This window comes from Gorilla gorilla, chromosome 4, assembly GCF_029281585.2.
Source record: "Gorilla gorilla gorilla isolate KB3781 chromosome 4, NHGRI_mGorGor1-v2.1_pri, whole genome shotgun sequence".
NCBI classification, from domain to species: domain Eukaryota; kingdom Metazoa; phylum Chordata; class Mammalia; order Primates; family Hominidae; genus Gorilla; species Gorilla gorilla.
In genome coordinates this window covers 30,130,146-30,146,878 of record NC_073228.2, presented here as the reverse complement: position 1 = coordinate 30,146,878, position 16,733 = coordinate 30,130,146, and the positions used below count along the sequence as shown (strand labels likewise).

Here is a 16,733-nt window from a genome sequence, read left to right as displayed (position 1 = left end):
AGTACAAAAATTAGCTGGGCATGGTGGTGCATGCCTGTAATCCCAGCTACTTGGGAGGCTGAGGCAGAAGAATCACTTGAACCCGGGAGGCAGAGGTTGCAGTGAGCCAAGATCGCACCACTGCACTCCAGCCTAGGTGACAGAACGAGACTCCATCTCAAAAAAAGAAAAAAAAAGAAATGTTGCTTAAAATTTCCAAAATAGGGATGAAAGACCCAGAACTTCCCTGATCCACTTTCCCCCTTCCCTTATGAGTCATGTTTCTTTCTTTATAAGGTTCTTAGAAACACAGTTTGAAAACCACTATACTCTAAAAATCCTAATAGTTTTGCCTATCAGAAGTAGGTCTTTAATCTACCTTGAATGGGTTTTTGTATATGGTATAAAGTAGGGCTCCAATTTCAATTTTTTCCATATGGACATCTAACAGGCTCAGCACCACCCAAGTTCTTCCTTTCCCCTACAAGCTGTAGGGGCACTTCTATAAAAATATCAAGTTTCTGGATACATGTGGGACCAAATTAGGGTTCTCTATACTTTTATATGAGTCTATCACTGTGCTAACCTCGGTCTGTCTTAATTACTCTATATTTACATACAATAAATCAGTATATTTGGTGGATCAAATCTCTCACCTTGACCTGCTTCTTCAAAAGCATCCTGGCTATCCTTAGTCCTTTGCATTTCCATATATATTTTAGATAGGATAGGTAATTTTGAGCTCTGCATGTCCAGGCAACCAGTAAAATAACCACAAAATAAACCTAGATCAGTGATTCTCAACCAGGCCAATTTTAACACCACCACTTCTCATCCCAGGCATACTGGGCAATGTCTGGAGACATTTTTCGTTGTCACAAAAAGAGCAGAGGTGGAAATACTACTAGCATCCAGTGCATAAAGGCCAGAAGTATTGCTAAACATCTCACAAGGGAGAGCTCCTACAACAAAGAGTTATCCCACTCAAAATGTTAATAATGCCACTGTGGAGAAACTCTGTCCCAAATAAATAAGGGGCAAACTGACATGGGCCTATTAAGAGGGTAGGGAATGTCCACCCAAAATGATCATTTAGTTTTAGAAAACTGAACTGCCATGTGCCAAATAAGGGTAACCCCAATTCATAAAAATAAAAATCATATTATCATCACATACAAAAAGGCTTATCTTCCTGGTCTTGATAGCAAGGGAGTTTGAAGGAAGTTCATCAAAGGGGTAAAATCTTTAAGATACAAAGTTAAAAAGAAAGAAGATATCTCCCAATTATGTTTTTTAAAATCTTCAAGAAACCTAAGAAATACCCAATAGAAAAATGGAGGCTGGGCACGGTGGCTCACACTTGTAATTCAAGCACTTTGGGAGGCTGAGGCGAGTGATCATTTGAGGTCAGGAGTTCGAGATCAGCCTGGCCAACATGGTGAAACCTCATTTCTACTAAAAATACAAAAATCAGCCGGGCGTGGTGGCAGGTGCCTGTAACCCCAGCTACTCAGGAGGTTGAAGCAGGAGAATTGCTTGAGCCTGGGAGGTGGCCAGTGCAGTGAGTTGAGATCGCACCACTGCACTCTAGCCTGAGCGACAGAGTGAGACCCCACCTCAAATAAAAAACAAAAGAAAAATGGCAAACAACTTGATTAGGCAATTCACTAAAGAGGGTATCCAAATGACCAATAAACATATGAAGTCACCAGAGAAATACTAACTAAAACCCAATGAGAATACCACACATACACAAGAATGACTAACTTTTTTTTAAAACTATAAATATCAAGTACTAACAAAAATGGTGAACAACTTTCATATACTGCTGCAGGGGTTGGAGGGATCTGACCGGGGATGCATAAATTGATTCAACCACTTTAGAAAATGTTGTCAGTATCTACTGTAGCTGAACATATGTATATACTATGACCAGGTATGTGTCTACAGACAATACTTACCTATTTGCACCCTTTGAACAAGAATGTTCATAACAGTACTATTAAACAATACTGAAAACAACCCAATGCCTAACAACTGTAGAACAGATTAATAAACTGTGGTATATTCATACAAGGAAATAATACACAGAAACAAGAAGTACTACTATATGCAACAGCATGAATGAATCTCACAAATACAATATTAAGCAAAAGACAGACACAAGATTACATATATAATTCCATTTTTTTTTTTTTTGAGACGGAGTTTCACTCTATTTCTGTAAAAAGGCAAAACTCATCAATGGTCACAGGAGGACAAGAATTACCTATGGAAAGAAGGGACAGTGACTGAAAAAGAAGATGAGGAGGGCCTCTGGGGTGTTGGTAATGTCTCTCTTTTTTTTTTAATCTATGTAGTAGTTATGACAGTGAAAATTCAACAAGTTATATACTTAGGATTTGCATTTTTCTATATTTAGGTTACAGATTAAAGGATTTACTTACAAATATAAAGAGGGTATCAGAATACAACCTTGATTTTTCCCATTTAGACTATTCTAAATAACACTGACTCACAGTAATGTCAAAATCAAGTTGTGTACATATAGATAACTCATTGTTGATAAAGACACAAAGGCAATGTAGTGGATAAAGGATAGCCTTTTCAATATATCCAGGTGCTGAACAACTGGATATCCACATGCAAAAAAATGAACTTGAATCCATACCTTACAGCATATACACATATTAACTCAAAATGGATCTTAGACCTAAATGTAAACCTAAAATTCTATCCGATCAAAGACTTGTATTCAAAATGTTTAAAGAAGTCTCAAAATTTAACAGTAAGAACACAAACTAATAAAAAATAGGCAATTATTTGAACAGACATATCATCAAACAAGATACATGGATAGCTAATAAGAACATGAAAATATGGGAAATAAAAATTAAAGCCACAATGAGATACCGCCACATGCCTATTAGAGTAGCTAAAATTAAGGCCAGGTATGGTGGCTCATGCCTATAATCCCAGTGCTTTGGGAGGCCGAAGAAGGCAGATCACTTGAGCCCAGGGGTTCAAGACAAGCCTGGGGAACACAGTAAAACCAACAAAAACTATAAAAATTAGCTAGGTGTGGTGGTGCATGCCAGTAGTCTCAACTACTAGGGAGTGTGAAGTGTGAGGATCACTTGGTTCCAGGAGGCAGGGGTTGCAATGAGCCAAGTGAGCCAAGATCACAGTACTGTACCCAGCCTGGGCAACAGAATGAAACCCTATCTCCAGGAAAAAAAAAAAAAGAATGGCTAAAATTAAAAGGACTGACCATACCAAGGGTTCACAATGATGTGAAGAAACTGGAACTCTCATAACTGCTGATGGGAATGTAAAATGGTATGACCACTTCATGAAACAGTTTGGAAATTTCTTAAAAAGTTGGCCAGGCACGGTGGCTCACGCCTGTAATCCTAACACTTTGTGAGGCACAGATGGGTGGATCACTTGACACCAGGAGCTACAGAGCAGCCTGACCAACGTGGTGAAACCCCGTCTCTACTAAAAATACAAAAATTAGCCAGGTGTGGTGGCACATTCCTGTAATCCTAGCTACTTGGGAGGCTGAGGCAGGAGAATCACTCGAACCCGAGAGGCAGAGGTTGCAGTGAGCTGAGATTGCGCCACTGCACTCCAGCCTGGGCAAGAGTGACTCCGTCTCAAAAAAAAAAAAAAAAAAGTTAAAACATACACACCTACAAAGCAATCTGGTCATTCTGCTCCTAGTATTCACCCAAGAGAAATGAAAATATACATCCGTACAAAGATGTAGACACAAATGTTCACAGTATCTGTCTTTGTAATAGCCCAGAACTAGCAATAACCCAAATATACATAAACAGCCAATAACCAATTTGTGGTATATCCATGCACAATTACTCAGAAATAAAAAGAAACAAACTATTAATACATGCAACAACATAGAGGAATCTCAAAATAATTATCATAAGTGAAAGAAGCCAGACAAAATAAGTATACATCCTGTATGAATCCATTTATATAAACTATAGAAAATGCAAACTAATCTATAGTAACAAAAATCAGACAGGTGGTTGGTTGGGGAGGTGAGTCATGTAGGGGTGGGAAGGAGGGATAACAAAAGTCCATGAGAAAACTTTTTGGGAAAGTGAGCATGTTTAAAAAGCTTTGGATAAAGTGAATATGGGGTTGGTGTGTATGTTCACTGTCTTGATTCTGGTGAAAGTTTCATGGAGGTACATATGTCAAAATGTATCAAAGTGTACCATTTAGGCTGGGCGTGGTGGCTCACGCCTATAACCCCAGGACTCTGGGAGGCCGAGGCAGGTGAGTCACTTGAGGTCAGGAGTTCGAGACCAGCCTGGCCAACATGGTAAAATCCTGTCCCTACTAAAAATACAAAAAATTAGCTGGGTGTGGTGGCAGGCGCCTGTCATCCCAATTACTTGGGAGGCTGAGGCAGGATAATTGCTCGAACCCAGGAGGTGAAGGTTGCAGTGGGCCGAGATCACACCACTGCACTCCAGCCTGGGCAACAGAGTGAGATTCTGTCTCAAAAAAAAAAAAAAAAAAGTACCATTTAAATATATGCAATTTGTTATGTCAAGTAAACGTCAATAAAGCTGTTTTTAAAAGGTTGTATATAAATATTATACACCAGAATTCCTATAATTAGCTGAAAATTAATCCCATTCATTCCTAACAACAAATATTTATCTAGCACCTACCATATGCCAGGCACCCTGCTAGAGTTCTAGGGATACAATGGTAAGCAAATTGACAATATTCCTAACCTCATGAAGTAGTCTGCCAAGGAAGCAGAGATTAATAAAAGATTTAGACAGACACATATAACACAAACTGTAACAAGTGCTATAAAGGAAAGGTACACAAGGAGAAGACAGACTACAATAGGAAAATCAAATCTACTCTGACAGAAAAATCAGTGATGGATACCCCAAGGAAGTCACATGTAAACTGAGGAAGAAAAGGATAATAAATTGAAGATGGAACTTTGCTCAGAAGAGACACTAATAGAAGCAAAGGCTCTGAGGAAGGAGAAAGCATAAATCTTTGAAGGAGAGGAAAGAAATCCAAAAGGCCAAAATCAAAACAATGTAGACAACACTACTGGTCACCTATTTAACAACTGTTCCACTTCTCTTTCCTCATTCCTACCAGAAGTTCAATCATCTACCCTCCTCTGTATAGTCACATGCTTTAGAGGAAGCTGACTCCATCCTTGATTTTAGGAAATGGATACTCTTTGTTTTGACTTAAGTCAATCGTGGCAACCTCTGTCTCCCTGCCAGTGACTGGTAAAGGAATAGCATGAGTAAAAGCAGAAAAAAGCGTTATTGGATGCTCTAAACAAGAAATGGTAGTTTGGACTATGGAGGTACCAATGGATATGGAGATGTACATGAAGAAATAAGAAAGAGCAAAGTGTCCAGGATGTTCCCTAGGTTTCTTAGGTAAATAATAGTCTATCCTTTCTATACAGCCAAAAGCAGGTGAAATATTTTTAAAATATATTATTAATAATTTTATGTTACTCTTAATGTATTTCTCTAAAATTAGTAAAAATTATTTAAAGATCACACATAAACATACCTGATTCTTATGTAGGATACTGGCCTCAGAAGGCCAGGCAAACTTATCAAGAATGAATCAATGAGGCTAATTAGATTTCGTCTTAGGATACAAACATTGTTTTATAGAATTCTAACATACAATTAACAATAATGGCTACAAATAACATCAATTTTGGAAAATCATTTATTTTGCCTTGCCTTCATTAAAAAATTATTTAGGACAACAAAATGTCTCAATAAATTAAAAGTCAAACCAAGAATTTAAAAACGTCTATGGATTTTTGACCACTCTGTGCTATTTTAAAATCATTCCAGAGAAACTAGATAGAGATATATAATCAGTTATGCTAACCAAACTTATATAAATTAGGGCTTATAACAGTAATAATTAAGACTCTTATTACAGATATCAACTGACCCAGGCAAAATATAAATTACCTTGACAAGTTGATGAAGTGCCATTTCTTTCAGAAGGTGGTGTGCTTGGATAGTTGAAATGACGTGAAGTTCCTTGGTTCATGTCATTGTTTGTAAAATCCTTTGAATGGCATGCACAACAACATGACAACTGTACTTCAGCTTTTTCACTTACGCCCTCATCTGCTGGTTTCCCTAAAAATGAAAGAACATCTATTTATAATATATCTAATTAAATAAACATCAATCATTCTGTACAGCTAGGTAAGTAACCAGCCCAGTTCACCCAGGATTGGGAGGTTTCCTAAGATAAAAGATTTTTAGGGCTAACACCAGGAAGGTACCTGGCAAACCTGGACAAGCTGGTCACTTTATCTGCAGCATCAAATTAGGACAGGAGAGAAATAAGCCAAAAACATTTGGTTGGACACAGTGGCTCACGCCTGTTATCCTAGCACTTTGGGAGGCCGAGGCAGGCACATCAATTGAAGTCAGGAGTTCGAGACCAACCTGGCCAATATGGTAAAACCCTGTCTCTACTAAAAATACAAAAATTAGCCAGACTTGGTGGTGCACGCCTGTAATACCACCTACTCGGGAGGCAGGAGAATCGCTTGAACCTGGGAGGCAGAGGTAGCAATGAGCCGAGGTCATGCCACTGCACTCCAGCCTAGGCGACAGAGCAAGACTCTGTTTCAAAAACCAAAACAAAAACATTTATAGGGAAATTATCACCCATTTATGTAATCTGTAAAAATCTAATAATCTAAGATTAATAATGTAATAAAAGTACAACTACTCAAGTATTCATTTATATTAAGATTTATCTAAAATTCAAGAATGGATTGAAACAAGGACCTAAAGTATATCCTTAATTACTACTCTTTCCCTAAATGAAGAATTTGAAAGTTCAATATATTAGATAATAATCTAACACATAAGGGTTAAATCATTCCCCCAATTATACTTCTATTTCAAATAGAAACATGTTTTTTGATGTATTAATTCTGATACTTGCATCAAAATACATTTTAAGGTCAATATTCAAATCAATAAAATAGGTAATTTTAGTGCTAAATATAATACCAAATTGTAATAAGTTTACATTGTGTGCCTACATTGTATACAAATGTATAATTCACATACCCCCAAAAAAGCTAAATAATTTATTTTTAAAAATAATCAGTATTGACATTGTTTTCCCATTTGTACCATATAAATATTCCTAATTCTATTTTCCAGACATCTGCCATTAAGACCTGAAGTTAGTACCGATAAACTCATTTTTCCCAAAATTAACATCAGTGAGAATCAAAATGAACAACCAAAAGCTTATGAAGTATTTACTGTTTTTTTTTTTTTGAGACAGAGTTTCGCTCCTGTTGCCCAGGCTGAAGGGCAATGGTGCGATCTCGGCTCACTGCAACCTCCACCTCCCAGGTTCAAGTGATTCTCCTGTCTCAGCCTCTCGAGTAGCTAGGATTACAGGCACACGCCACCTCACCAGGTTAATTTTGTATTTTTAGTAGAGACGGGGTTTCTCCACGTTGGTCTGGCTGGTCTCAAACTTCCAACCTCAGGTGATCCACCTGCCTTGGCCTCCCAAAGTGCTGGGATTACAGGCGTGCGCCACTGTGCCCAGCCTTAATATACTCTTATTAGTAACAAACATTTCATTTTAAAAATGTATATATATACCTATATACACATACATACATACATACACATACCATGTTTAACCTCAATTCTCCTAATACTTTAGGTTAAAGCCATCTAATGTAACTAAAATGTATCCAATATTATATTTCTGATTCATTATGTAGTTTATATAGTCTTTCATAGAAGTAAATATTAATAGGCATTTGTTAGCAAACAAAGTAAAAATAGTTTGGCCTGGTGGCTCATGCCTGTAATCCCAACTATTTAAGAGGCTGAAGCAGGAGAATCACTTGAGCCTGGGAGTTTGAGGTTACAGTGAGCTATGATCACATCACTATGCTCCATCCCAGGTGACTCCACTCAAAAAAAAAAAAAAGGAAAAGTAGTGGGAAGTAATATAAATTCATACAAACAATATTATACTAAATTTCTGTTTATCTGGCATTTAAACAAGTAGAAAGATCAACTAGAATGTATTCTTTTTTATATATTCCATGTGCTGATGTTATGAGAAAGGAACAGGTAAGCAAATATATTAAACGATTTCCCCCCCCAAAAAAAGCAATTAGTATGTGTTACAGCATCATGACAGCTCATCTCTTGCATCTTTTACATACAAATTATCATCTAATTATTTTTATAATAACTCTAAGCATCCAAAACTTTGTTTGTTTGTTTGTTTTCTTTCACCCAGGCTGGAGTGCACAATCACAGCTCTCTGCAACCTCGACCTCCTGGGCTCAAGCGATCCTACCACCTCAGTCTCCCAAGTAGCTGGGACTACAAGTGTACATCACCATGCCTGGCTAATTGATTGTCAATTTTGGTAGAGATGGGGTATCACCATGCTGCCCAGGCTGCCAAGTCTTTATGTACTTTCCGATTCATCAAAAGATTAAATTATGTTCAATACTATTTTAGCATTAATTAAACATATTTTGCTATATTGAAACTCTTTTGGAAGATTTATAACTTATTTTAAAGAAACATCTTTAAACGAATATTTAAGTCAGCGACAGCATGGCTGAACCAGTCTGGATAAAGAATACTGTATTATATTTTTTCAGATCCCAGTAAGCAACCTGAAGATATCAAGCAACTACTTACCACTAAGAGATTGTTGCCATGCTAAAGCAGAACAAAGTAAGGCTAAGCTTTTTCCACTTCCTGTGGGACTCTCCAACAAACAATGTTGCTTACTGTTTAATCCTCTGAGAATCTATGAACACAGAAACCAATGAAAAAGATTAATAAACATATTAACTTTATTAAGGTCTCTCTCCATCTGAAGTTTAAATAGAACAGCAAGGAAAAGTGAGATTGCACTCCAGGGAACACAACAACAGCAGAAGGAACTCATATTTAGTTAAATCCAAACTGTATTCCTTTACACCTCTCCCTAAGATTATCTTACCAAAATATCAAGCACAAGAGAAGAAATGGAAAGAGGAATCTGTGCCAGAATTATGCAAGCATCAATGATTTCTGTAAAACCAGAATACATTACTACCTATCAATATCTTTGATGAAAACTTAATGAAGGATACTGCTAGTGAGAGTACAAATTGTTACAACTACTTGGTAGAGAAATAAACAATTTCTTATAAAGTGAAGATGCCCAGCTCCAGCAAGTCCAGTTCTATGTGTACACCCAAAACCTTTCCCACATGAACACAAGGAAACATGCATAAGAAAGTTCACAGCAGCAGCCACGCTTGTAATCCCATCACTTTGGGAGGCCAAGGCAGGTGGATCATTTGAGGTCAGGAGTTCGAGACCAGCCTGGCCAACACGGTGAAAACCCATCTCTACTAAAAATCCAAAAATTAGCTGGGCGTGGTGGCGCATCCCTGTGATCCCAGCTACTGGGGAGGCTGAGGCAGGAGAATAGCTTCAGCCTGGGAGGCAGGGGTTGCAGTGAGCCAAGATCGCGCCACTGCACTCCAATCTGGGCGACAGAGTGAGACGCTGTCTCAAAAACAAAAAGAAAAAAGAAAGTTCACAGCAGCATTGTTTGTAATTGCAAAAGAATGTAAACAACCTAAATGTCTACCAATAAGAAAATGGACAGATAAATTCTGGTATATTCATCCAATGGAATTTATACAACAATTAAAATGGATTAAGAATCAACAGGGCTATACATTAAAAATAATGCTAAGTTAAAAAACTCAAGTTCTGCATGAAAGGTAAGGTACCGTATCACATCAATGCACAGTTTAAAATATGTAAAATAATATTCTATATTGTTTATGGATACATATATATGTAATAAAAGTATAAAAACATGGCTAGGAAAGGAAAAGAACAAATTCAGGATACTAATAATCTTGTTACCAGTAAATAAGATATGAAGTACATATGGCAAAATAGCTGTAACAAAACTGGAAAGCTGGTTTACTCAAATTTGTATATTAATTTTCTACATGATCCAAACAAAACAATGGTGAGAAAAATAGTATTCTGTGTAAAAGATAGTAAATACTCTGTTTTTACTTAAAAGTATAGCAGTTTTTCATTAAAAGTATAGAAATTCCAAATGAGCTGAGAACATTTTTCAGAATGTTCTTCTTTGCCTTAACCACAGATATATACAGTTTAGCTGCAATCAGTAGTTTCCCAGAGGTTAGATATTCTTCCAAGTGAACCCAGAAAATATTCTCCATTTACTGAGAATATGAATGCAGTCACATACTCAATGTACTTTATGGGTCATAAGTATCTATATCTTAATAAAAACTTAACTGCTGAAAAATACTTACAGAATTCATCATAGCAAGCTGTGACGGGTAAGCTTTACAAGGAAAGTAAATCTTCACCCCACCAATTGTATATTCAGACCACATTGAAGACATAGTGCTTTCCTGTTTATTTCAGATTCCTAACTACAACAGAAATGAAAATGTCAAATATTGAGACACGCCTTACAAAGAAAACCAGAGAACCAAAACTAAGAGAGAAATCTGGAAACAAAAACTGGAATTAATAAAAGTATAAACAAAACAAATGGAAACAAAATAATTTCCTAGTCTTATAAATCACAGCAGTCAAGAGCATGTCTTAGAGTCTAACAAATCTAGATTTGTATCCTTCACTCTGCCAGGTATTAGTTGTGTGACTTCGGGAAAATTAGTTCCCTTCTCTAAGCCACAGTGACTGCATGTACCCCATAGGATTGTGGTAATGATTAAGTGAAATAATGTGCAAATATGATAAAGTACATACCAGATTAAACATGAGCTCTTGTAACAGTTAGATCAGATGTAATCAACCTACAGAAACAAATAAGTTCCTGAGGCCTCTCTCTCTACAACTCCGTAGCACCACCCTTTCTCCAGTTCTTCCCCTTTGTGTTACCCCTTTCTGCAGTCCTCCAGTTAGAAGAAAAAAGCTGTTGACCAGAAGTCAGGAAGCATAGGTTCTATACCAGGTTTTGGTATACTGCCTGGTATGTTATCTTTGACTCAGGTATGTTATCTTTGACATATCTTTTTACTTCTCTAGTCTAAGATCCTTACCTGTGATAACCCCTAATTTAATTTAAAGAAAGAGAATGCCTTGGCACATAGTAGGCACTCAAAAATGTTATTTGAAGATCAGTAGAGTATTATAGAAACAGGATGGGCTTTGGAGTAAGGCAATCCTAAATTTGAATTCCACTGTGTGAATCACTTAACTTCTCAGAGCTTGTTTCTCCATATATGGAACTGAAATAATACTACTTACCTGACAGGGTTTTTATGAAAATTAGCCAGGGCAGAATGTACCTAACCCAGGATCTGACACAGATGAGGATCACTTTAATCCTCACCTCCTCTAAACCACTTTTCTTAACCTAGGATCCACGGATGTAATTCAGAGACAATGACCTCTTGAAATTGCAAGCATAAGTTTCTGTACATGATTGCATTTTTCTGAAGAAAAAGTCCATAGATTTCTCTTCCCGTAAATATATCTCAAGGAAATCAAAATAGCGGGGGAAATTACATGCACTGTTATTAAATAAGGAATTATTTGCAGTCGTGGGAAAAAATTGTAAATTCAACCTGGGGACGAAGAGATGGTTAAAATAGCAATTCAATAGATTATGAAGCCAATAATAACATTCACCACTGCTTGTGTGTTCCAAAAGAAGAACCATTATTCTAGGGTATTTTCCAGCTCTAACATTTTGCGATTCTATCTGTAAAGCTCTGAGAATGAGGTATGGTGGAATCTAACCTCTTAATATGAATCAACAACTCAACGCTGGCCTAGTTACTCAGATATAATCTAGAAATCAGCCCGTCCTGTACCCCGGCTGTGGCAACAATAGTGTCAAAATGGGGTAGCTTCCCCCAAACATTGCATAAAGGATAAACACACCCCTCTGCCTCCCGCCAAGAATTAACGCAGCGCCCGGGCTAAAAACAGGCCTGCGCTCAAAGGAGGTAAGGATAGGCTCCCTCCTCAGGTTTTCTGCCCCGTATCTCCCTCCTCCCCCAGCCAGTTGAGATCCCCGAGACCCTGGTGATCCAGTCACCACCGATGGGCCCGCAGGCTGTGCAGAACTCAAGCCCTTTCCGTGGACTTCCCTCCGACTTGCCTGTCTGGAGGGAAACCGAAGCAACGCTCTGAGCTCCGATTCACTGAAGAAAAGGAAAGGAAACCGACTTCTGAGAGCAAATAAAGCGGAGCCCTGGAAGAGAAGAAAGGGCACGAGCCCTTCCTCCTCCCTCTTCCTGGGGATGCTGCTACTTCCCCGGCCTTGTGTGCAGGCTTGGGGCCGCCGTTACCTTTCCTCGACTCACCAGACCCCTCAACCACACAACCCGAGACGAATTCCCGCCTCCCGCCCCCTCGACTCCCAGCGCCCAATAGCCCAGCGAGCTCGACCAATCACCCGCCAAGGCCAGGAACCAACCAATCCCGGTGCGAGGTGAGGGGGCGAGAACTTCGGCATCCAATGGAAGTCTCCGAAAAAAAAAAAAAAAACAAGGGCTCAAGGTACGCGGCGGAAGGCTGTCGCCACTCCAGCAAATCCCTAGTGTTTGTTTAAAGTAGAAAGTCGTCTCAGTTTGACTTTTGAAACCGGCGATAGAGTCTATGCAGCAAATTCCTTGGAAACTGGAAGTCTCATTCTTCACGTCCGTAGACCAGCGGAAAGGAAGTATCTTTAAGCTTTGCCAACTTCTTTGAGCATTTATCAGTGCCACTCAATTTAAATTACCCAGCTTTGCAGTAGTCAGGATAGCGAAGACTCAGGCGGGAATTGCCAGACTGCTGAGCCAAACTTAAGTAAGAAGGTTCTGTGACATCGGGCTACAATCTATCTTTCATAATATTCAAGGCTTTCCCGGATGCTAAAATAAGCCAGAGACAAGCTCTCAGGGTCTCCAGTATCAGATCACTTCTACTTCCATTAAGGCTTATCCGCCTTCCATCCCTCCTAAGACCAGTTTATTATTTGCCAGTAGTACTTTAATTTACTCAAAGAAAAGGAGGTTCATCATGATCTTGCCAAATCATGTTATTTTTTTAAAAAATCTGTATAACCTAAACTTGACTCAAATAATAATGTCTCCAAAAGGCAAAACCTCATACTGTTTCTCAAATTCAAGTAACTAGTTTGGGGAAGGAGTTTGCTGGGAAGAAAGAGCAGGAGGGGGCTAGTTGATTTGTTTGCCTCATTGTCGATTGTGATATATCTTACCAAAAATGACAAAACTTGTAGTCATAAAAATAAACTCTACCCTTTGACCTAGTAATCTGAGCTCCAGATATTTATCCTAAAGACGTAATCTAAACGAAAGAAAATGTGATACCGCAATTGACAATAATATCTATTGGTAATACTGAAAAAAATTATGAACTTCCCAGTCTAGTAATATAGAGGTGGTTATGACAGATGAATTCAATACATTATGAAGCCAATAAACTTATAAAAATTAAACTTGCAAGAAAAAATCCCATATAAGGTTAAGTGAAAAAAGGCAAAGCAAACCCCAAACTGGGTGTTAGGGATTCAGTAATGTGAAAATATATATGAATGAGCAAAGATGAAGTAATTTACTGTTAAGACAATGAAAGGAAGGATAATGTTTAAAAATAAATCCTTAAAAATACCTTCAAATTGTTATTTCTCTTTTATAATTTTTAAAACATCAACTCTTGGCCAGGCGCAGTGGCTTACGCCTGTAATCCCAGCACTTTGGGAGGCCGAGGCAGGTGGATCACCAGGTCAGGAGACCAAGACCATCCTGGCTAAAACGGTGAAACCCCGTCTCTACTAAAAATACAAAAAATTAGCCGGGCGTGGTGGGCGCCTGTAATCCCAGCTACTCGGGAGGCTGAGGCAGGAGAATGGCGTGAACCCGGGAGGCGGAGCTTGCAGTGAGCTGAGATCGCGCCACTGCACTCTAGCCTGGGAGACAGAGCGAGACTCCGTCTCAAACAAAAAAAATCAACTCTTTTGAGTAACTGCTCTAGTATAACTACTCTCATTTTCCTCTCCTAAGTTACTAAGGTTTTCAACTGGCTCTCACCTTGCATTGCCATTTAATGTATGTGGCATAACAGAAAGGGATACACGTAGGCCCTGGAGTCATACAGACCTCGAATACAGTCCCTTGAACCGTTCCCTTCAGGTTAACTCTAGTGGAATGAAACACAAAAACTACAGGTTCGTTTGATAAAGAATATGAATGTTTATAAACCAATATTCAAAATAGCTGCACACATCTGTTTTCACTTGAATAAAAAAACACATTGTGACAAATTTTATAACCTTAACTTAAAATACATGAATATTAACATTTACTAATATATTTACACATTTTATTTACATCATCAACAAATCTGATGAAAAAGAGCATATGTGATTATTTTAACACAGGAGGTTATGACCAGTCTTTGAATATTGATCCAGGAATGTGCACTGCATTTAATTAGAAAACATACTTTTAACTTTTTCTGAACTCCTAGGGCATATCTATTCACACAAAATATCGCAAGGCCTCAGTTTAAAAAAAAAAAGGAGCAGTTGTATTTAATCTTAAGGGACTACAAAACTGCCTTGTTTAAAAATATGAAAATTCTTATGCTATTTTTAAGATACTTTTATTACTTTTATTTTTCACATCAAAATTACTTAATTGAACATTAAGCATCTAATAAAAAGTTATAAATATTCTATCACATGTGATACTACGCACTTCATGATTTGAAACAGCTACAAACTCATTCTCATAGAATATGAGGTAGGGCCAGTAGTAACCCCATTTTACAAAGGAAGAAAATGAGATGTGACTATTTACTAGTGAAAAGGCTAAAGTTAAATTTCATTTCTCAAAAACTACACCTTCTTATTAGCCTAATTTCTTTTAGAAGTGAAGCGGTCTGGCCGGGTGCGGTGGCTCACACCTGTAATCCCAGCACTTTGGGAGGCCAAGGTGGGCAGATCACCTGAGGCCAGGAGTTCAAAACCAGCCTGGGCAACATGGCAAACCCCCGTCTCTACTAAAAATACAAAAATACAGGTGGCGCGTGCCTGCAGTCCCAGCTACTCAGGAGGTTGAGGCACGAGAATCCCTTGAACCCAGGTGGCAGAAGTTGCAGTGAGCCAAGATCATCCCACTGCACTCCAGCCTGGGCAAAAGGGCGAGACTCCACCTCAGGAAAAAAAAAACAACACAAGTGAAGAGGTCTGTTTCAAGTGGGGGTGGGGAAGTGTGTGATTGAGGTATATCTCAGAGAGAAAAAAGGGAATTACTTTCTACATTGATAATTTTTTTTTAATGATTAGGGTTTACCTGAATATGTCTGCCTAATCAATGGAAGTTACTGACAGAGGACTGCAAAATCCTTCGGCAAGACAATATTTTCTACACTTTAACTTTTCCTCAGGTTCAAACACTGCATTTTCTTACTCAAAGATCTTCTCAAAGTAAGATATGAATTATAATCCTGATGACAAACCAAGAGCTCTTTAATCCAGTGGGTTTTATTGCTCTACTTTCATTTAATTTGATACATATTTCCCCCCTCTAAGCATTAGGTAAGTTAATAAAGCATTATAAAAATAAATTTAAAACATAAAACTAAATGAGATCTCTCAGGTTCTTCTTTGAACAAAGATGTTTCTGTAAACACTTTTACACCAGTATCTTAAAATTCCAAATTATTCAAGTATCTCTTTAAACATATGGCTTCATATATTAATAAAAATTGAAGCAAATATGTGAAATCTTTAAATCCTCATCTGTATTTCCACAGAAATCATTTACAAAAGCTACTTGCCTTTTTAAAAGTCTTCTCAATACTCTTTCTTGAGAACTAGAATTCCAACTTGCATTACTATTACTTGCACTGCAAATCTTTGAGATTTCTACTTGTGTTTTTAACTCCTATTATTTCCTTAATTCTCCTTTCCCTTTACCCTTTTTTCCTCTCCCATCTTTGCATCTTTGTCACATTCTGTTACAAACTCACAGTTAAAATAAACACTAGGGCTACCCACAGACTCATTTTTATCAGAAATTAAAGGCATGGCAGTCTTCACTTCAAAAGCTAAATACAAGGCCAAATTCCCTTTCCAATAATGAGTTTCTTACATGTGTTCCCAGTGGAAACAAAAAAAGCTCAGCTGCTACAATAGAAACATATCAGCAAAGTAGATCCAAAGATGTGCCAATCAGAAACAAGCAAGCATAATTCTCATAAAGTTCTAAACTATACTCGTGTTGAATTGAATTGTTTTAGTGATTCCAAGACAATACTTTACTGTTCCCATTCAGTTTAGAGTTGTTACTAATATGCAGATTCATGTTGGGTATATGCAGCAAACAACTTTTTGTTGTTTTAAATTTTGTTTTAAATTCCACTAACACTCATATTTATTATTTCAATTACTGTTCTTTCAATACAGTGACAGAGCTGTACATCAGGATCCATGCTTCCAGTGTCCCTGGATCCATTTTTATAAGATGAATCTTTACAGATTTGAGACCATCCACTTGGTTTCTCCTTTATTTGTTGAAGACCTACAACATAAGGGAAAAAAAACATTAAGGCCAAGAAATTTGGAAAGGAATTTGGCCTTTTTGTTTGAGATATTAAGATAACCCT

The 16,733-nt window shown here is 37.8% G+C and overlaps 2 protein-coding genes across 6 annotated transcripts in view; both read right to left on the bottom strand.

Moving 5' to 3' along the window:
- BRIP1 (BRCA1 interacting DNA helicase 1) overlaps positions 1-12,490 on the bottom strand; it is a 182,745-nt gene extending 170,255 nt beyond the window's left edge. Inside the window, exons 1-4 of one of the 3 annotated variants that reach the window (XM_019026137.4) lie at positions 12,214-12,490; positions 10,391-10,513; positions 8,736-8,847; positions 5,991-6,164 (exon numbers count right to left, since the gene is read on the bottom strand). In XM_019026137.4, the coding sequence (XP_018881682.2) occupies positions 5,991-6,164; positions 8,736-8,847; positions 10,391-10,483 (379 nt within the window). In that variant the 5' untranslated portion in view covers positions 10,484-10,513; positions 12,214-12,490. The remainder of the gene's footprint in view (positions 1-5,990; positions 6,165-8,735; positions 8,848-10,390; positions 10,514-12,213) is intronic. The other 2 variants (XM_055386965.2, XM_055386968.2) reach the window with 2 other exon arrangements.
- Positions 12,491-14,290: 1,800 nt separating this feature from the next.
- The window catches only part of INTS2 (integrator complex subunit 2), a 62,537-nt gene continuing 60,094 nt past the window's right edge, over positions 14,291-16,733 (bottom strand). For all 3 annotated transcript variants that reach the window (XM_031011711.3, XM_031011712.3, XM_063706216.1), the window contains exon 25: positions 14,291-16,648. In XM_031011711.3, coding sequence (XP_030867571.1) covers positions 16,479-16,648 — 170 coding nt within the window. In that variant the 3' untranslated portion in view covers positions 14,291-16,478. The remainder of the gene's footprint in view (positions 16,649-16,733) is intronic.